The sequence below is a fragment of the Rhizomucor pusillus genome, assembly GCF_041956525.1.
Source record: "Rhizomucor pusillus strain CBS 183.67 unplaced genomic scaffold VTP01scaffold_12, whole genome shotgun sequence".
Classification (NCBI taxonomy): Eukaryota; Fungi; Mucoromycota; class Mucoromycetes; order Mucorales; family Lichtheimiaceae; genus Rhizomucor; species Rhizomucor pusillus.
Window position 1 is genome coordinate 146,515 of NW_027192154.1, and position 19,396 is coordinate 165,910.

The 19,396-nt window shown below is 43.9% G+C and overlaps 9 protein-coding genes across 9 annotated transcripts; 5 read left to right on the top strand and 4 right to left on the bottom strand.

The window, feature by feature from the left end:
- Positions 1 to 204: 204 nt before the first annotated feature.
- Positions 205 to 6,985, bottom strand: VTP01DRAFT_2005 (uncharacterized protein; the record flags this gene model as incomplete). The annotated part of the gene is made up of 22 exons (XM_069380419.1): positions 205 to 320; positions 390 to 635; positions 709 to 976; positions 1,039 to 1,343; positions 1,414 to 1,587; positions 1,646 to 1,871; positions 1,937 to 2,086; positions 2,165 to 2,232; positions 2,288 to 3,220; positions 3,279 to 3,333; positions 3,389 to 4,347; positions 4,404 to 4,968; positions 5,033 to 5,223; positions 5,276 to 5,332; positions 5,386 to 5,476; positions 5,532 to 5,596; positions 5,648 to 5,776; positions 5,833 to 6,046; positions 6,108 to 6,395; positions 6,459 to 6,716; positions 6,780 to 6,901; positions 6,958 to 6,985. The coding sequence occupies 22 exons, from the start codon at positions 6,983 to 6,985 to the stop codon at positions 205 to 207; spliced, it is 5,508 nt and encodes a 1,835-aa protein (XP_069237508.1).
- Positions 6,986 to 7,196: 211 nt separating this feature from the next.
- VTP01DRAFT_2006 (uncharacterized protein) lies at positions 7,197 to 9,340 on the bottom strand (the record flags this gene model as incomplete). The annotated part of the gene is made up of 9 exons (XM_069380420.1): positions 7,197 to 7,513; positions 7,575 to 7,793; positions 7,851 to 7,910; positions 7,962 to 8,050; positions 8,126 to 8,264; positions 8,347 to 8,538; positions 8,611 to 8,883; positions 8,958 to 8,977; positions 9,033 to 9,340. 9 exons carry the CDS (start codon positions 9,338 to 9,340, stop codon positions 7,197 to 7,199), a joined length of 1,617 nt encoding a protein of 538 aa, XP_069237509.1.
- A 415-nt stretch (positions 9,341 to 9,755) lies between these two features.
- On the top strand, positions 9,756 to 11,327 carry VTP01DRAFT_2007 (uncharacterized protein; the record flags this gene model as incomplete). The annotated part of the gene is made up of 7 exons (XM_069380421.1): positions 9,756 to 9,809; positions 9,879 to 9,981; positions 10,044 to 10,708; positions 10,780 to 10,895; positions 10,956 to 11,024; positions 11,086 to 11,252; positions 11,311 to 11,327. 7 exons carry the CDS (start codon positions 9,756 to 9,758, stop codon positions 11,325 to 11,327), a joined length of 1,191 nt encoding a protein of 396 aa, XP_069237510.1.
- A 193-nt stretch (positions 11,328 to 11,520) lies between these two features.
- On the bottom strand, positions 11,521 to 12,523 carry VTP01DRAFT_2008 (uncharacterized protein; the record flags this gene model as incomplete). The annotated part of the gene is made up of 6 exons (XM_069380422.1): positions 11,521 to 11,772; positions 11,829 to 11,893; positions 11,949 to 12,050; positions 12,114 to 12,228; positions 12,282 to 12,435; positions 12,492 to 12,523. The coding sequence occupies 6 exons, from the start codon at positions 12,521 to 12,523 to the stop codon at positions 11,521 to 11,523; spliced, it is 720 nt and encodes a 239-aa protein (XP_069237511.1).
- A 91-nt stretch (positions 12,524 to 12,614) lies between these two features.
- Positions 12,615 to 12,937, top strand: VTP01DRAFT_2009 (uncharacterized protein; the record flags this gene model as incomplete). Its single annotated transcript, XM_069380423.1, has 2 exons — positions 12,615 to 12,711; positions 12,774 to 12,937. 2 exons carry the CDS (start codon positions 12,615 to 12,617, stop codon positions 12,935 to 12,937), a joined length of 261 nt encoding a protein of 86 aa, XP_069237512.1.
- Positions 12,938 to 12,958: 21 nt separating this feature from the next.
- On the bottom strand, positions 12,959 to 14,355 carry VTP01DRAFT_2010 (uncharacterized protein; the record flags this gene model as incomplete). The annotated part of the gene is made up of 7 exons (XM_069380425.1): positions 12,959 to 13,273; positions 13,326 to 13,503; positions 13,566 to 13,657; positions 13,719 to 13,858; positions 13,915 to 13,969; positions 14,038 to 14,142; positions 14,206 to 14,355. The coding sequence occupies 7 exons, from the start codon at positions 14,353 to 14,355 to the stop codon at positions 12,959 to 12,961; spliced, it is 1,035 nt and encodes a 344-aa protein (XP_069237513.1).
- Positions 14,356 to 14,477: 122 nt separating this feature from the next.
- On the top strand, positions 14,478 to 15,066 carry VTP01DRAFT_2011 (uncharacterized protein; the record flags this gene model as incomplete). The annotated part of the gene is made up of 3 exons (XM_069380426.1): positions 14,478 to 14,619; positions 14,687 to 14,736; positions 14,803 to 15,066. 3 exons carry the CDS (start codon positions 14,478 to 14,480, stop codon positions 15,064 to 15,066), a joined length of 456 nt encoding a protein of 151 aa, XP_069237514.1.
- An 880-nt stretch (positions 15,067 to 15,946) lies between these two features.
- On the top strand, positions 15,947 to 17,249 carry VTP01DRAFT_2012 (uncharacterized protein; the record flags this gene model as incomplete). The annotated part of the gene is made up of 7 exons (XM_069380427.1): positions 15,947 to 15,977; positions 16,042 to 16,145; positions 16,204 to 16,262; positions 16,325 to 16,365; positions 16,433 to 16,584; positions 16,659 to 16,933; positions 17,000 to 17,249. The coding sequence occupies 7 exons, from the start codon at positions 15,947 to 15,949 to the stop codon at positions 17,247 to 17,249; spliced, it is 912 nt and encodes a 303-aa protein (XP_069237515.1).
- A 249-nt stretch (positions 17,250 to 17,498) lies between these two features.
- Positions 17,499 to 18,455, top strand: VTP01DRAFT_2013 (uncharacterized protein; the record flags this gene model as incomplete). Its single annotated transcript, XM_069380428.1, has 6 exons — positions 17,499 to 17,525; positions 17,594 to 17,793; positions 17,873 to 18,057; positions 18,121 to 18,210; positions 18,272 to 18,382; positions 18,439 to 18,455. The coding sequence occupies 6 exons, from the start codon at positions 17,499 to 17,501 to the stop codon at positions 18,453 to 18,455; spliced, it is 630 nt and encodes a 209-aa protein (XP_069237516.1).
- Positions 18,456 to 19,396: the final 941 nt, after the last annotated feature.

Genomic DNA, 19,396 nt, shown 5'->3' on the forward strand with positions numbered 1-19,396 from the left:
CGCAATTGTTAATAACATGCAGTACTGCTAATAACATGTTAAGGAATTCCAGACTTTTATCTTACATGACAGTTCGATAAAGATACAATCAATGTACTATTGATAGTAGTTTTGAAAGCACCAGCGCGGCGATCTGAGGATACATGTGATGCGAGCACGAGAAAAGTGCAGAGTAAGCTTTATTGACAGATGTACAATGCTCTATTATTGACGCAAAGTATTCAAAACTGCGTGAATGCGCTCCTGTATCGCTGCTGATTGCTCTTTAGAAAGCAATATTTCGAGTTTCTCGGCCAGTGAAGCTTTCAAACCGTTGTCAACTAAAAATTGTAGGAGAGCGTTATTGATATATCCCATAGCATGGGAGTCAGCAAGTGTAGTTGACTTACAAGTACGGTGCTTGACAGCGTCTTCTAAAACAGCAACGGCTGCGGTCCGGATGGCGCTGTATTTCATATCCTCCAAGCAGTGTATACACGATTCAACAATCTTCGTTGATGCCTCGAGACCAAGGCTTCCAGGTGCACAGTGGTCCAGAAATGTACTCATGCTTTCCAGTATAGAGATCTGTACATTCCATACATTGTTGGGCAAACTGCTGGTCAGAATATCGCATAGCTGGTTGGTTTGCTCGCCTGCATCAAGTGAGGAGCATTGTATTAGCATTATCATTTTCATTGAACCATATCTGATATGGCTTCGACTTGCCTTGCGCTGCAAAATGCTTGGGCTGGAAGGAAGATACCAAAGCTTTGAATGCATTCGCCTTGGTCATCAGAAGCAATGGTTTGGCATTATCGTTATCATCCTCTTCCATGACATCCGCTTCGTCCATCGTACACAGGTCCTCCAAAAACTCGTGAACTTTTGAGTATATGTCCAGCTTGTCAGCAAAAGCATCAGCGTATTCGCGCAAAGACGTAAGCGCGTGCCTCTGGTAAACTCTGTTGTTACGTTTGGCCTCACGAATAACAATCTAATTTGTAGTCAAGGTATGTAAGTATTCTCTGTTGTTGCTGTAAGCATTTAGCAACATACCTTTAGGGTTTCGTCAAGTGACACTTTACAGCCAGGTTTTGCAAAATAGTTTGGTGACGATACACAGAGCTTCACAAATGCTTGGAGAACGTTCTCTTTGCCAGACCATGATCTCGTTGCCAACGTAGTGACCATAACTGGCATCAATTTATCTGCACGTTCACCGACTCCGTCGCCCGTTGCTTTGCACATATCTGCAATGGTCAACGCAGCAGTCTGCTTTGTTTGCCAGTATTGGGAGGATAGCAACGGCTGTACAAAATCAATAATCTCTTCGATGTGCAGTACAACCAAACTTCTAGTGCCTAAAGAATGACGTAATACATAGATTTAATTGAAGGCGTGTAATCCATATAATATATGTATCAGGTATACCTGAAGTGAGATTCTCCCAAGCATCCTTCCACAACTTGCTGATACTGTCATCTGGGTCATGTTCGCCATAATAAATCAAGGGAACAATAGCAGATGCTATGGAATTCATGCGATCTGTTGCAAACCGGGTCATTTCCACCATCGTAACAGCGCTGGCAGCATGTGCATCTTCATCTAAACCCAAAGCTGTAAGTAGTGTGCAACAGCGAAATTTGGCAGCAAGGAAACTCACCGGATTCTTCAACATAAAGTTTTGTCAAATGCTTTGACAACGATTCTAGCTTTTCGATACTTGCCAGTTGGCAGACGTAGCCCGTTGCAGTTGCAAAGGACTTGCGGATAATTGGATTTTTGGAACGTATAGCACCACTCAATGCTTTCAAGAACGAGTCGGCGTGAGGTTCAAATGCTAACCGCCGATTCATGCAAAGTGCAACGATAAACCTTGCGCATCCAGCCTGCGTTGCGCCGCCGCTTCAGGTAAGCATTGTGGATGCTAAAACTGTCTACCTTGGCAACCTACCTTTGTCGGAAGCCCGGTGCCCTTTTTGATAATATTGATGATCCGTGGTGCCAGTGCTTTCATCACCTCCTCGTCAATTTGATTAATACATTGTTCTATTCCTTCCATCATTGGGGAGTTCTTTGCGCCGCTTAAACGGGCGTTATCAAGCTAATAAAAAATGGAATTCGAAATAGCGTTACCTGATTATTTTCTGCTCGCTTAACGAGAAAAGAAATCATTGTTTACCTGTTCTTGGGTGATATTATATTTTTCGGCATGGAAAGTCAAGTAGTTCAGTGCTTGCGGCTCCATAGCTAAATTGTGATACACGTTAGCATAGAGTCATTGTAGATTTAAGAGACATCTTACACGACAAGGCCTGCAACAACGTATCAACCAAATCAGGTATGTATGGCTTAAGTAAGCTTGCTCCAGTTTTGCAGATACGTAACAACGCATCGAGACTGAACTTGCGCACGTCCTCAGCATCAGATACAATTCCTCTTTCGAGCAAAAATGGCATGACAATAGCAATGACTTTGGATCCATCGGCAACAGAAACGACGGTGGGGTCGCAGTAATGCACGGTAAGTTTCGTCAAAGACTTGCAAGTCTGCGTGGCAGCCAAGCGTACAGATTCTTTAATGTCGTCCAATCCTCGGAAAGACATGGTCCACAGACGTTCCAAGTATGGCTCAATCTGTGCTAGCTGTCTGCCTTGCACCAAGTCTGTCACTGCAGCGCACGATGCTTCTCGGACTCGCCATTGCCGGTTGCCCAACCCAGCCAGCACATCTTCCATAATTTCAGAAAAATATTTATCGACGGTTTTTTGATTGTCCCTCACAAGCGATTGCCATATGGTTTTCATGGTCTGGTTCACGCGCGGATTAGGGTCGAATTGATATCGGAAGAGCTTGGGCACAAGTCGCGGTAGATATGGCTCGAGCTCCTTTTCGGCTATGGACATTAGATTCTGGAAACCGAACGCAGCGCCTCTCCGAGAAGTCCACATTGCATTATGGTTCGCAAGGTTCATAAATTTGTAGATCAAATCGGGCTGGTTAAGCTCGGAAGCTAGTGAACAGAGTTCCTTGTATGTCGTGATAGAGTTTCCATCAGGCGTAGTTCCAAGTGCGCCTTCTTCAAAGAGAACGGTGTTATCTGTTACTGATTGTGCTTGGATTGACCGACCCTCCGTAAATGTGCCAACGAGCGAGTGAAGCATATCTTCCTTGATCCTGGAGTCGCCATATTCATAAACAAGGCCCAAGCCTTTTGATGCAACCTCTTGCGTGAAATCTGCGAACCTATACGTTAATATTTGATACTTGCTTAAATTATGTAGGCAAATTATTACCATCGCGATCGCCGATAAGTCTCGAGAAGGATGCATGGAGAGTTTCCAGGTTCGCCTATAAGTGAACATTGTTAAAGACTTTTTAACAATGAAGATATTTTGCCATTTACCTTGATCACGTTTTGCTCTTTGCCGAATTTGAGGATAGACAGTAGCCAGATACACGAAGCCTTTCTGTACCAGGATCGATCGCTGATAACATATTTTTTGACCACGTTTTCAATAACCTTCTGGACATCGGCGTCGTTGGCCTTGCCTGCCGCCTCGACTTGTAAAACACGCATGTCGCTGATATCCTTATGTTTCTGCATTGCCTGCGACTCCCATCCAAAAGCATAGATTGACCAGGCCTCTCCACCTGCAAAGTACAGTTCGACCTGCTTTGTATCTGCAGTCTTGTAAAGAGCATCGGTTACAAGATCGAGTAGTAGACCATCTTCTGCTCGGGCTTTCAGTGGAATAGACAGGTGTCCCAATGCAATAATCGCTTGCTCTTGGACTTTTGGTTCCTTGCTCGATTTTATGAGCTGACCTAGACGGTCGAGAATACCACGAACCGTCAAACTCTCGGCAGTTCCTTCCACAGGCAATGGGAAGATTTTGGATCGTCCAATTTCAGCTAGAGTGCGACAGGATGCACCAGCCAAAAGTGTAAAGGCTGCGCTTGGTGGACCTTCGAGCTTGTCAACCAGACATTTGATACATCTTCTCACCAAACCTCCAGAGAGTTGTCTGCAGCGGTAGTTGCATCTGCCTATCAAATAACCAATAGACAGTATGGCTCCGTGTGATCGATCGATATCTCCACCGGCGTGATGAGTGGTATCCGGTTTCTCCAAGATACTGCAGTAGTTGGACAGTGTTTCTTCGATATAAGAATCCTCCACAGCATCATCGCTAGCAAGTATACCGAAAATGTGCGACATTAGGAATCGGGCATCTTGCTTTTCAGACAGGGTAAATTTGTGGAAAAAGTCGAGTCGAGACTTGAAACTGGTAGCTACGGATGATGGACCCAATGAGATTATTTCGAGTAGGCACTTTGCAGATGTTGCTAACAGCACAGGATCTGGAACATTATTTGTTAGCACCAGTTACACGGATATTAATAAGTGCGATTCAAACCTTTCAAATCGATATTTAGGGACTTTTCAATAAGATGTAGCCAGTTTTCAAGTGCTCGTCGATATTCGATCTCGCCACCATCCCAGTAAGCGTTGATGAACTTTTTTACGTTTTCGGTAACCTCTGGATCGTTCATCATACTATTGTCGACCTTCTCCTCGACGTTGTCATCGACGACGATTGTATATGGGTTGGCTTCTAGGACCATGATCATCCGCAGAAATTTCAAAATTTCAGAGTAGACTTCTTCAGGAAAGCCGTTGATGACTGGCGTTTTAGAGTTATATATGTATTCCCCTTTTGGTGAATTGTCAATTATATATTCGACGAGATCGTGAAACTTTGGTAACGCTGAAGAAGGTACAGTATCTTGACTCGTAATGGACACATAACCACCTTCCTTGTGAACAAAGGGCCGAAGCCCTCTAGCGGATTCTTCTTTGACTTCCAATTTTCCAACTGACGAGGCACTTCCGAGTAAACAGACGTAGCGAGCAAAGACAGAGGAATATGGATACACTGCATTCGCATATTTAAGAGCCATGTATCTGGAATAAGAGTTATTCTAAACTTCGCGCGTGAGTAACCATCATAGCTAATTTGAAAATTAGCGCCATTGAAGAGCATACCTTTTGGACAGCATTCAATATAATTTCTTTGACCTCTCCGTAAATAGGAGAAGACTCTGGGAGCAAGGTGTAGATATCGATCATGGAGGAAAGGGCGTCTTGGACATAGACTCGTACATTCGTTTGCTCCAATTCCAAGTTATCAAAGAATAATGACAAGATACGCGTGTCTTCAAGCACTAGTTTTGGAACTATCATCGTGGTGTTAATAAGCATCCAAGTATTACATTTCATCATACATACCTTTCTTTGCAATCAATCCGCATCCTACGTACGCATATCCCTTTATACTCTCGGCATCTAAAATTAAGCGTGATTACCAGGTGGTATGGCAACTTTTCACTCATTCTTACCGGTGCCTGATACTTGAGCATTCTGATCAATGTATTTTAGGAGACCAGAGATTATCACCTGTGCCACAGGCTCGACTTTGGAAGGATCACACTATTGCGACGTGTGAACGAATTGCAATATCTTCACGTTGATTAGAGATTATTACCATTCTGGCAGTCCACTGGAGGAAACTCATAGTTGATCTTCGAAGCTTCAAGTTGAAAGTTTGTCCTACACAGGAATTAACAACTATGCAACCGATGATTTTATATAATGACTTACCATATATGCCATCGAAAACGACTTGTACCATGTAAGCAGGCATGTTAGTGGCAGCAATGGATTTTGACAAGTACTGGAGCACACGAATTTTCAAAGGATTGGGTGCTGGTTGTCGACGATCTTGTACAGCTAATCACAGGCTGTTGAGAATTTGACGACGGCGTGTTTGCAAACAAGGTGTTTACCAATATTAGATGATGTTGGCGTTCCAATGTATAAAAGATAAAGGGATTGGATAAGAGTTGTGTTTTCCATATCCACATCTACTGTCCACCGTCGCAGCCCATCTTCGCTTAATGATACAACTTCGTGATTCGCATCACAGGCACCTGCCAAAAGGATCCGTAGTCGTTCGTTCCCGGTGAAGATATGGGTCAATACAAAATTCAAAATTCCCAACTAAATGTTTATCGGTATGAGATATCTTCCACTGTTACTAAAGACACCACTTTGAAATCACCTTGGCATCCGCTAACTTTGCTGCAGACCAAGAGATCTTGCCTTTATTCGTAACACCGTCCACTGCTGCCTGGCTAAGTCCAGGGTATCCAGGTGCTGAAGATCCACTCGTATTCTCCTCCATCTTTTGTTGCTCCTTCAATGCTCTGCTTGAGAGAGGCTGGTAAAGCATGACATCCAAAAAGAATCCTAAACAGACGGATATATCCTGCGGGTTCTTGTCAAATTGGAACACTGACGCCCTGGCTTCCTTTTGCTCCCCGGGTTCCATTTTCCATTTTCGAAGTGCCTAAATACATCCAAATAAACATATACACCAATACAATTCATATCACCATCATTGGTCTGTTACCGGCAATATCATATGAAATATCGTTGTTCTCTGTGGTATCGGCCGTCGAGATATTCCGCGAATCAATTTTGGTATATGCTGTGCAATCTCTTCGAGTGGCAATCTATCCACTGACATCCCGAGATAAATGACAGTAAAGTTCTTGACGAACACAGGCACTTTGTCGTCCGTGAATTGATTAATGAGAGCATCCAGCGGTAATTTGATATTCTTATTCGGTTTAACACGTTTGTTGATATGCGACAGGATCTCCATAACCTGGCAACAGCTGCGTTACGATCGTCATTCGAGATCTGCATAGTCACTTTGTTGTATTGCTACCTTTTTACGGACTTGCTCGTGTGCGCTCGATAGTTTCAGGAGAACAGGTGCCAGGAACAAGTTGACACAACGCTCCAACTGTGAGTCAGTTTGGCTCATCGCGAGCTTGAGTTCGACATTTTCTTCCACTCAAATGTGAGCTAACATCCTTTACATTGCTGATTATCTCAAAACTCACCGAGAAGCTCAAGCTCTTTACTTGCCATTGTACAAGTTACGTGCGATGCAAAAGGAAATAGCCCGTGCAAATTAACGCTTCGTATATGCGTTGCATGCCGGAGCTCCGAAACTTTCAGGCAACAAGAGCTTACGCGTCTTTTGCAGCTGACGTGTCCTCCCACACTTGGTGACCATGATATATTTAACTGATCAACAATCAAGAACATATTCTCTAGGCTTTTTTCTACTATTTGGTATTTACAAACGAGCTCTGAGACGCTTTGCTTCTTCCTGCTCTTGCTTGATCCATTTCTTGACTTCCCGACGAAGGATTTTGCCAGATGGATTTTTGGGAATACTGTCGACAAACAGTACACCTCCGCGAAGTTGCTTGTAGTTGGTAACATTATCGGCGACGTATTTCATAATGTTCTTTGCCAACTCGTCTGTAGGTTTCGCAGTTGGCTGGAGAACGACATACGCGCGTGGTAACTCTGTGGCCTGCGCAGAGTCGTACACGCCCACTACGCAACAGTCTGCAACGTCGTTGTGCTTGATCAAAAGAGACTCCAGCTCTGATGATAGTAGCATCAATTAGCAGGATAAGAAGAGATTGTGTCTAGTAATGATATTTACCAGCAGGAGCTACTTGGAAACCTTTATACTTTATAAGTTCCTTCAAGCGATCCACGATATAAAATTCTCCAGTGGCACTGTCATATTTGCCGATATCGCCAGTGCGCATCCATCCATCTTCTGTAAATGTCTCGGCGTTGGCTTCTGGGTTGTTGAGATAGCCCTTCATGATAAAAGGACCTCGCAACAATACCTCGCCTTCTTGGTCGTCGCCGAGTTCTAGCAGCATCCCAATTTTAGTGACCTTGAATCAATATCTCTTTCAAGTATTTTTACCATTTCCATCAAGGTCAACAAGTTTGAGTTCCGTGTTCGCTGTCAAATGCCCAATGGAGCCTGAAAGGGTATTTTCGTTTTTTTTTTAAATGAGATCGAACGTATATTGACAGTGGATTGTAGTTGTTATATACTTGCCTGGTTGGCTCTGGCCAACTTTTTGGTAAACAACACCAGCAGTCGTTTCTGTAGTGCCGTAGCTATTGCAGAATACAGGTTTCGGTAAATTGCCCTAATACAGCGCTTCTATGTGTCTAATCTTTACTTGGACTTACCCTTGTCTTACAGGTGCTGCAATGCGAAGCTTTAACGCTTCAGTATGCTCTCGGCCCAAAGGCGCAGCACCGCATCCCATCACGCGGAGTGAACTTAGATCATACTTAAGCACGATAGGATTCTTTGCAAGATGAACAGCTGTAAAGGACAGAGTCAATCATGTATGATTATCATCAATCAAGCAGCACCGTAATACAGGAGCTCGTTTTTGATGACTTACCAACCGGAGGTACAATGTTGACATTGGTAACCTTGTATTTCTGTACTAACTTGCAGAACTGTTCCAAATTGTATTTCTCCATAATGACAATAGGTACAGCTCTGTACATGGTACCAATCACGAGACTGGTAAGTCCAAAGATGTGGTAAAATGGCAGAAAGCCAAGATATACAGTGTCAGGAGCAGGTCTGCCTTAAAATTGCGATTCAAAGCTGGCTACTTGAACACACTGAGCAACAAAGTTCTTGTGAGTCAGCATAACACCTTTAGCCAAGCCGGTCGTTCCACTGGAGAAGCAGATAAACGCGAGATCTTCCGAGCTGTTAATGCCCTTGATAGGCAAGCCGATGTGCTTATGATTGCTTTGCAGAAGGCTATAGAAAGGCTTGACGCCATCCACTGTCTTGTCTCCAAAGAGAAATATCCGAGATTTCGGTATACCGATTTTGTCGCAGACTTTAAGAAGCACAGGAAGTAGCCTTGGGATGGTCACCAGAGCTTTGGCTCCCGAGGTACTGATCTGATGGCGAAACTCAGCTACAACAATGCAGTAAAAAAAAAAAAGATCATTATTTAAATGTCAATAACTTGGCAAGTTTTTCTTTATCTACCTTCGGCGTATTCTGGGTTGCTGTGTAGGATCCATTGTGAGTACTTGAATTACATCATTGATCTTCAAAACATACCCAGGGGACACGATACAGCGTGCTGCCAGCAGCGAGAAATACAGCACGCAGTGATCGTATTGGTTCGGTGCAAACACTGCGACTACGTCTCCCTTCTTGAGACCTACGTCTTTCTTCCACGCAGACGCTAGCCGTCCGCTCATGTCATATATCTGGTTAAAGGACAAACTCTTGCCAGTCGCGCCATCGATAACTTGCGGACTATCACGCGAGCGTTTCGTGTTATACTCGGAGTCTTGAAACAGGAAGGTGTAGATATCCAAATCAGGAACTGGAATAGGATCGTAAGTGGACTTGTAAATAACCATGGTAGAGAAGAAAAGGAAGACGAAGAGAACGCAAAATGTGGGGAAGCACCTTGCCCTGGACCTTTTTTAACACTTGCGGGAAAAGCTCTGACAAACGGGAAAAGGCACGGAGTAACATTTTACCTAAGGTTTGCCTACAACCCGTCGCCGCACGGATCACGGGAAAACTCTTAAATATTTTTATTTCTAGTCAAGACTATATTACTTTGTACATTTGCAATCAGAAAGCTTTCTGCAAGGTGCAAGGCTCTACCGTTAGTATGGGTATCCATGTTGCCAACAAATGTTTAAATTTTGGTTGCTATGGCGTCGGACCAATGACGTCGCTTGCTGAAGTTTGAAGACTTCTTTCAGCGGGTTAGTGGTCGCTTGTAAAAAACCACACACAGCTTTCTTTCTATACACCCATACACAAATGGCATACGATCCAAAAGCAGACGAGAAATTGAACTTTGAAACTTCGGAAAACGTACGTATACTCTCGATCAGAATTATATAATCTCGGATCACAGACTGTTGATCTTGCTTTGCTTTACAGGTCAAGGTTGTTCCTACTTTTGATTCGATCGGTCTCAAAGAAGATCTGTTGCGTGGTATCTACGCTTACAACTTTGAAAAACCTTCAGCAATTCAACAAAGAGGTAGGTTTATCGTTGCAGTCAGTAGTGCGACAATTTGTGCTAATTCGCACGAACTCTCGTAGCCATCGTGCCCATTATTCGCGGTCGCGATGTCATTGCTCAAGCACAATCCGGTACCGGTAAAACAGCTACACTCGCCATTTCAGCGCTGCAGACTATAGACACTTCTCTGAGAGAAACTCAAGTGCTAGTCTTGTCACCGACCCGTGAACTCGCCACGCAGATCCAGAGTGTCATCTTGGCACTTGGTGATTACATGAACGTCCAGTGCCACGCGTGCATCGGCGGCACCAGCTTGGGTGAAGATATCCGAAGACTCGACCACGGTGTCCACATTGTATCAGGCACTCCCGGTCGTGTTTTCGACATGATCCGGCGGCGCAACCTCCGTACTCGCAACATCAAAATGCTTATTCTCGACGAAGCCGATGAATTGCTCAACTTTGGTTTCAAAGATCAGATCTACGATGTATACAGATACTTACCACCAGCAACTCAAGTGGTCCTTTTGTCTGCCACCCTTCCACACGATGTCTTGGAAATGACACGAAACTTTATGACAGATCCTATCCGCATTCTGGTCAAGCGTGATGAATTGACACTAGAAGGCATCAAGCAGTTCTTTGTCGCCGTTGAACGGGAAGAATGGAAGTTCGATACTCTCTGTGACCTTTACGATACATTGACTATCACTCAGGCCGTCATTTTCTGTAACACGAGACGCAAGGTAAATCGTATAATCATAGTAATTGGAGAGAAAGATTGGTTTTGCCAACTCACAACCGCTTTTTTATATAGGTCGACTGGTTGACAGAAAAGATGCGTGAGTCTAACTTTACCGTGTCCGCGATGCACGGTGAAATGCCTCAGAAAGAGCGAGATGCTATTATGCAGGAATTCCGACAGGGTGCTAGGTACGGAAAAGATGAACGAGACAACGGATTAGAATAAGATAGCTGATGTATACTTTGTAGCCGAGTGTTGATCACTACAGATGTTTGGGCTCGAGGTATCGATGTACAGCAGGTCTCTTTGGTCATCAAGTAAGTATTGCATTCTGCAATCTGAGGGAATTTCTCCATTGACCTTCGTGACACTTTACAGCTACGATCTGCCCGTGAATCGTGAAGCGTATATCCACCGCATCGGTCGTTCTGGACGTTTTGGACGAAAGGGTGTAGCAATCAACTTCGTCAAGAACGACGATCTCAGAATTTTGCGGGATATTGAACAGTACTACAGTACACAAATTGACGAAATGCCAATGAATGGTAAATCAACCTTTTTGATATCTACGCTATATCGTGAAACTAATGTAATGTTGTTTAGTTACGGACATGGTTTAAAGAAAAGCACAGACGCATTTATAAAGGAATATAATTATGCACTATTATTGCATGCGTAAACGGAATACACAATGATTTGGATGGATCCATCATACATTTCCTTTGTTTGCTGATGCTGCTGATATCGATTTCGTTATTGGTTTAGTAGCGAGGAGCTTGTCTTCGGCCACTTTGCTTTATCTTCGATTGATTATTATTCATCAGTCGAAGTACGTTTCATGGGCCATGATTCAACTTGCTTCTTCCGCTCCTGCAATTGCTGAATAGTTCGTCGCTTTTCTTCGATCGCCTTTTGCAATTCATCAATTTTATCGCGGCTTTCGTCGATGCGGGTATTGATTTCAATGTAAGCATTCGTTTGCTGCTCAAGTATAGCGTTTGCTTCATCAATCGACATGGTATCATCTTCCTTGACCAGTTCTTTGATCCGTTCGATTTCTTTTCTCTTTATGCACAATCGTTAAGTGCAGCCTACATTATGGATATATATACAACACTCACGTTGCGTTGTATATCCTCTAAAGCTTGGAAGGCATCGTCGATACTTGTCCGCAGAGTTTGATGGGCTATCAATTATATCATTAGATTATTGCCAGATTGAGAATTGAATACTTGATTTACATTTTTCGATGTTCTTGGTCCCCTCTGCAATCTTTGACACGAAGGATCGGATATCAGCTTCCTGTCTCTCTTGACGCAGCTTGAGCTCGGTATTCAAATCCTCTAAACATAAATCCAGCAAGAATCAACGGGTGTTTTTCTCCATTATATCCTGTAAAAACGTACCAAGCTTTTGCAAGTTTTCAGTAGGCTGCTCCTTCAAACCATCAGCTATCCATCGCAGCAACAGTTCGGTCGTTTCAGTCTCCACGAACGTTGCTTGCAGCTTAGAGTAGTACTCCTATCATCACGTTAGTATCAACCTGTTTTGTCACAATAGAGGAAAAGGCGTACCTTGTAGTCCTGAAGCTCAGCTTCCTGTAATTTTGGGTGTAAAGGTATAATTTGCTCCTCGATCGTGCTCGATCCGTCGAGACCTGTCTTGTGCTTGTATTCCTTTTGTAAAGAGTAAAGGAACAGTTCCTCCTCTTTAAATTCTCTCAATTCCCTTTATAGTTGTGTAAGCAATTCGATCCTAATTGAGAGCAAACCGGTTTAGCATACTTTAGAATTTTCGTAATGTCCTCATTTTTCATGACGTTTGGGGAAGTTGGAAGGGAAGCATTTTTTGGGTTGGTCTTTTCAATATCAGCTTCAGGCACCACCAGCTCTTCCCGTTCTTTGAGAATGGAAGTCTCCCCTTGGCATCTGTGGCTCTTTGTTGTAGGGATGGCGACATTGTTTCTTGCAGGGCTCGCTTGGTGCTTCTGCTGTGGTACCTGCAGTGAGTGCTAAACCTGTAAAGTTCCTAGTCTACAAATCGTTCTCATCTATCTTGCTATGCAGTCGGACAAAGTTTACTGCGGGAGACATGTCTGTCAAAGTTTCTTCCGACAAAATATCGTAAACGTAACCATTGGAGAGACCATGCGCCACCAGCAGATATAGCAGCACTTTTAGACGATCAAGACGATGATGACGACAAGTACGACTTGGATACGGTGCCATGATGCTTTATTTTTAAGTCCATTTTACGGTTGTGGAATCTTTACGATCTGTTGCGTCTGTGCAGACTGGACTGCAGCGGCAACGAAAGCGAGATGATGGAAAGCTTCCTCAGCCGTGACACCCAACTTTGCACCGTTACGGAGGACGTTGAACAGATTGAACATTTCGCCTTCAACGTCGGTAAATTGCGACGAAGCTTCGACTAGAGCCTCGATTTCCGAAATGCTGGCGGTAGCGCCAGTATGGTCGAACAGCTCGACGGTATTGTCATCAATGAGAACAATCGATCCTTTGGTGCCGTGGACTTCCAATCGTTGCTTCTTGACACCGGCGGAGCACTGCAAGTTGTTAGCATAATTGTAAAAGAAATAATTAAACGGAATCACTTACAAAAGTAAAGTTGGCTACACCGATTGCGCCACTTTCGAGTCTGACTGTTGCAGCGAGTGAATCTTCAGCGCCGTGGATCTTGTATCTAGTTGTGGCAAAGGCACTGACGCTTTCAAATTTTCCGAGAATGGGAAGCAAATGTGCCATATCATGCACCCCTCCATCGCTTAGATAACCACTAATCACAAAGGACGATAAGTTAGTGTACATAGTTCAGGAAGCACGAGTGGAAGAACCTACCCAGGGTGCTGAGGATCTTGTCGCCACTTAGTTGCATAGTAGGGAGAGGATGGGTTGTATGGTCGAGCAGAGTCATATGTAAAGTTGACGATCTGTTATGACTGCCCGCATTAATACATAGACATCCTTGTTATCAAAGTTTCCAGCACTTACCTCGCCAATACCTCCTTGCTGAACAAACTTTGCAACAGCCTTGGGCAGAGGATGGTACGCCCAGTTCTCTGCTACTGCAACGATAGTCTCGGCCTTTTGAGATGCTGCGACGATCTTGCGAGCATCTTCGACGTTGTGTGCTGAACGAAAAGATATCAATATGCATGATTGTGATGAACGCAAAATTGCATTTTACCGATTGGCTTTTCGAAGATAATGTGCTTTTTGGCTGCGATGGCTGCCTCGACAATCTATCAGAAAGAGATGATTTGTCAGAAAATGTTGTCCGCAAAATGTGCTATATTCTTGATCCACTTACTTCTAGATTGTATTGGACTGGCAAAAGCGCGTCTACAACTTCAACGTTTGGATCGTTGATCAAGTCCTTTGGATCACTGTAGATAGCGGATTCGGGAATACCAGCCTAAACAATATACTATTTAGTATAACTGTACTTGAAGCTCAAGTTCTCTCTTTGTTGGCCTACCTCCTTTGCGAACTTTTCCGCTTTGTCCCGCGAGCGGTTTGCGCATGCGACTATCTTGAACTTGTCTTCGCCTACCGCCTTGTATGCCCGCATATGGCGGTAAGCAAAGACTCCGGTGCCAATAATACCAATACGAATAGGTTCTTCCATGGTTGTTGATATGTTATGCGAATAAGAGAAGAGAAGGAGAAAGTAGAAAAGTTCGGGCAAGGAAGATCGTTTGCTTATATAAGTCTAGCTCAGATTCAAGCGGAGAGAAACCAGACAGCGTCATGGTTCTTTCCACTGCCTCAGCTCCTGACCCACCGACGACAACTGGGGATCATAACATTCAAACCATTCACGGTGGTTCGCCAGCTCCATACGCGAAGGTCGTCAATAACAGCACCTCGGTTTCCATCAGAAGTTCCTCCCGTAAAGTGTTGAAACGCGGCACAGAACGCTATCCCAGTGTGTTTTTTTGACATAACCGAGGCAAAAGTCGGTGTCAAGGACTTTTTTGCTGCCAGTCGACAACGCTTTCCCGATGGAGTGGGTCTTGGTATCAAAATCCACAGAGGAGATTGAGTTCTCGTCGAGATAATACTGGTATTTAAGGAGGCGATGGAGGACGCCTGTTCGACAGGTGTCCAAGTCGGGGACAAGCTTCTGAAAGCGCATGCAGCACTGGAACCGGGTAGCATTATCTTGATAATGAAGCTGGAAAATATCCCAATTCTCCACCATGGTGAAATCACATACCTCAACTATACACTACATTTTGCAAAAGATGAATTCATGCCAGTTGCCTGTTTCAAAAACAGATGGGATAACACAGTTTGGAAACTGAATGCATATTACCACCGTGAGCTGCTAAGTTAGATATCATATTGTCATATCCAGGAATCTTTCCAAAAAGCTCCGGACTACGGCTATTCAACGTATATGTATTTGCGAACGGTTTGAGGAGGACTTAACACGACTTGAGTGTAAAGCCATATAGGCATCTTTTCATCGAGAAGGAAGCGTATAATGGCAAAGGGATAAATATATTCTTAGCGGAACCAGTTGAACTCGAGCACAAGTGTAAATTATAGTCTCACATATTCATTGGAATCACAATCAAAGTCTTGATCCAGTATTATTTGTATGATCCGAGCGTGTTTAATGTTACGCAACTCTGTTACTAACGACGCAGCGTCTGGATATTATTTCCCAGGCATTGTGTCCATTCGGTTTCGTGACTAGGACCAGGCATATAAAATGAATGTAGAACTCTGAACCGCGCTCTAATACTAACATTGGACACAGATTCTGAAAGTGACATCCAGCACACGTGCTTAGATAAAAGGATCTTTTGAATTTGATGAGAACCATCGGTCACCATATCAGGCAACAGCGAATCAAGACAGCCTCGTGAATGTGACAGAATGAGGAAACTGAGATTACCGAAGACGATATGGTCATTTATATGTAGCTACAAGGGTATCCCTTGAAACATTTATGATTTGACATTCGAGAGCCCATTTGCAGCGTTTATGATCAGGATGGTGGGCATATGATGATTTTGAGCCGTGATGCTCTTTGTCAGCAAAATTGTAGATGTCCGGAAAGGTCGGGACGTTTGTGTTACTATTCCCCGCACACGAAGCATTCAATCACATGCTGAATATCATACCTTCAAAAGCCTGCTGCCCTGGTTTTTATTTGCCCTCCTTCTCTTTGTACCTTCCACCTTTGCTCGCACTACTAAATTTTCGATATGTCTGACAACGTTGCTCACGCTCTCTCCGGTAACGTTGATACAAACACAAGCTGACGGGATCGTTGCAATCTGACACGACATTCAATGTCCAGGTGCCGGCGGTGGCATCGTCTCCATGGTGTTGACCTATCCCCTTGTTTCTGTCAGCAGCCGTCTTCAGGTTCAAAAAAACGATAAGGGCAGCGACGCCTACAAGGTAATTTGATATACGCTGGTATATAGTTTTTCAAAAGCTAAGCATAAATTTCTCCTAGAACACGATGGATGCCTTTGTCAAGATTTTGGCTAAAGAGGGTCCCAAGGGTCTTTACGCGTAAGTTTATCATGAGTTCTATGGTTCGATGAGAGATACTGACAGAACACTCGGGTTCCTAGCGGCCTGAGCTCCGGTATTTTCGGTATTGCCGTCACAAATGGTTCGTTGTAGATCTTGATTATCAACCACACTTTGCGAGAATTATCCGTACTTATTTACATTCACAGGTGTCTACTACTACTGCTACGAAGCTGTCAAAACCGTCTTTGAAAAGGCCAAGGGCAAGGGCAAACCCATGAGCACCAGCGAATCTATGCTCGCTGGTGCTATTGCTGGATCAGCTGTCGTTATGGCAACTCACCCTATCTGGACTGTCAACGTATGTTGTTGTTGTTGAAACGTTAACCGCAACTACCAGGTCGACTTTTACTGACTAATCTATTCCTATATTAGACTCGTCTCACTGTTAAGAAGGGTGTTGAGGGTGAATCAAAGAAGGCCAATGCCCTTACTGTTGGCTTGAGCATCCTCAAGAACGAAGGTCTTGCTGGCTTGTACTCTGGCGTCATGGCCGCATTGGTGCTGGTCATCAACCCCATCATCCAATACACTGTATTTGAGCAGATCAAGAACAAGGTCGCAAAGATGAAGACCCTCAGCAACTTTGACTTCTTCTTGTTGGGCGCTATTAGCAAGCTTTGCGCCACCGGTATCACCTATCCTTACATGTAAGCTTCTATTACTTAAAATAATTACTGTGCAAAAAGATACCCTAACACGAATGCTTTCGACAGCGTTGTCAAGTCCCGTATGCAGATTAGCCAAAAGGCCGAAGAACGATACAGCTCTATCTGGGATGGTTTCACCAAGATCATTGCCAACGAAGGCGTTGGTGGTCTCTACAAGGGTATCAGCTCCAAGATTGTTCAGAGTGTTTTGACTGCTGCCTTCCTCTTCATGGCCAAGGAGATGCTTTTTGACTGGGCCGTTTGGGTGCTCGTCCTCACAGGTGCACGAAAGGCTCGCGTTGCCAGCAAAGCTTAATTTTTGAATAGATGACAAAAACATACAGTGATTGCTGCGTTGTAGACGAAAGAACATGTATATACATCCTTTTTAATGCTATAAAATATCCCATTTTTACTGTCTGCGCAGTTGTTCCTTGATTTCTGCATTTGGGTTGTTGGCCCTTAAAGCAACAAGCTTTCAACTCCGGCGAGCGATTACGCGGCTCCCAAAACTGAAGCCAACGCGCGCTTCAGTCAGTTCATATTCTACACTTTCGAGAAAACAATGAAACAGGGCGAAGTCAACTTGGGTGTAAGTTTTGCAGAATGTCAAGTCCGATGGCTCTACATATTCACGGCCACACCTTTCTTTTTCTCCAGACATCTATCATGGCAGTCGCTTACGCCGACGGCGTTGTCATCGGTGCCGATTCTCGTACAACCACTGGTGCCTACATTGCCAACAGAGTAACAGACAAGCTTACCAAAGTCCATGATCGCATTTACTGCTGCCGATCGGGCTCCGCTGCCGATACACAAGCAGTTGCCGACATTGTCCACTACTACCTTCAATTATACAGGTACGCACACCCTTTTCGTTTGAAACCAACACAGCGTGCGTAGAAGACCAACTAAGGATGAATAACCTATTGCTTGCAGCGTACAAGAGAACGAGAAACCTACAGTCCGCACAGCATCAGCCTTGTTCCAAGAATTATGCTACCAGAATAAGGATATGTTGACAGCTGGCATTATTGTAGCAGGATGGGACGAGAAGAACGGTCCTTCTGTATATAACATCCCTCTCGGTGGATCTCTGCACAGACAACCATTCGCCATTGGTGGTTAGTTTCGTCTAACGTATCCTGGAACGCTTTACCGTATTGAAACCTCGTTTGGATTGCTAGGTTCCGGATCAACATACATCTACGGTTACTGTGACTCGAAATATAAGGACAATATGACCCGAGACGAATGCATTGAATTCGTAAAACACTGTGCGTAACATTGTGGCCATGTAACTGCAAAGCGCAAAATGCTCACCAAATCTATACACAGCTCTCGCCCTGGCCATGTCTCGCGACGGTTCATCAGGTGGTGTGATACGTCTTGCAGTCATCACCAAAGATGGTGTTGAACGATTGTTCGTCCCAGGAAATGAGCTGCCAGGTACGAATTTAGACGATTGGCAGGCTTGATCTATGGAATACTGACGCCGTTTACAGTTCACTGGGAAGGGTAGATGGATACGATTTTGTAATTAGCATATTGGAACAAATTGAGCAAATATAGGAATTATTCCTGCGTCCAATAATGTCTCATTTATTATTTGGGCATCTTTCGAAAATGAATTCTAGTAAGAACTCGTTCGTTTCAATGAAAGATTTTCTGCATCTTCTTGGATCCCAATTATTTGGAGTACGATGCAGATTTCCCCAAAGGGTTTTTGGCTTTAGCATTTATAGACGTTATTATATTAATATGAGTGTAGCAGAGTCGCTAACACAGTTCTGCCAAATCTCTCTTCGGTGATTGATAACACGGTAAATCTATCATAAATTCTTCCTTGACAACATTTTTGAAATGGTCGAGCGAAGCAACTCCATATGAATCTATGAATTCTTTTCGCACCTGATGAATGGGAACAATACCGTGTCTGGGTATTCTCATTCACAGAGAGGAAAAGCAGCAGTCTTTGCAGCTACAATCATCCTGACATTTTTTTCTTCCATGCTTCCGGGAAGCCTTCAGGCAATCGAACACAAAGACATATCTGAAGTCGTCTGACGAGAAACCAACGTTGAGTGATATAGTCGCGTTCATACAATAAATGAAATTTCGACCTTCATTTTCCTAAGATCCCCTAAGCGCTTGCTTTTTACGGCCCTGTATGTCCACTGTGTTTTAAAAAGACGGAAGAACTGATGGTTTATGTACTTGCAAGGATCGACTTCTTCAAACTCTGAACAGTAATCTTCCAAAGTATACAGAATCACCTCGCCCTTTTCTCGTGGGATAAATAAGTATGATCCTTACGCTGCGTCGTGCTTTCTCTACATCAGGTCTGGCCGCTGGAACTTACAAAACAACGCTCAACAACGTAGAAGAATCTGCTAAAGAGCAATAAGACTCGCAGCGCTATGCACAGCCTAAACTCAAGGAGACGAGAGAGAGAGATGTTAT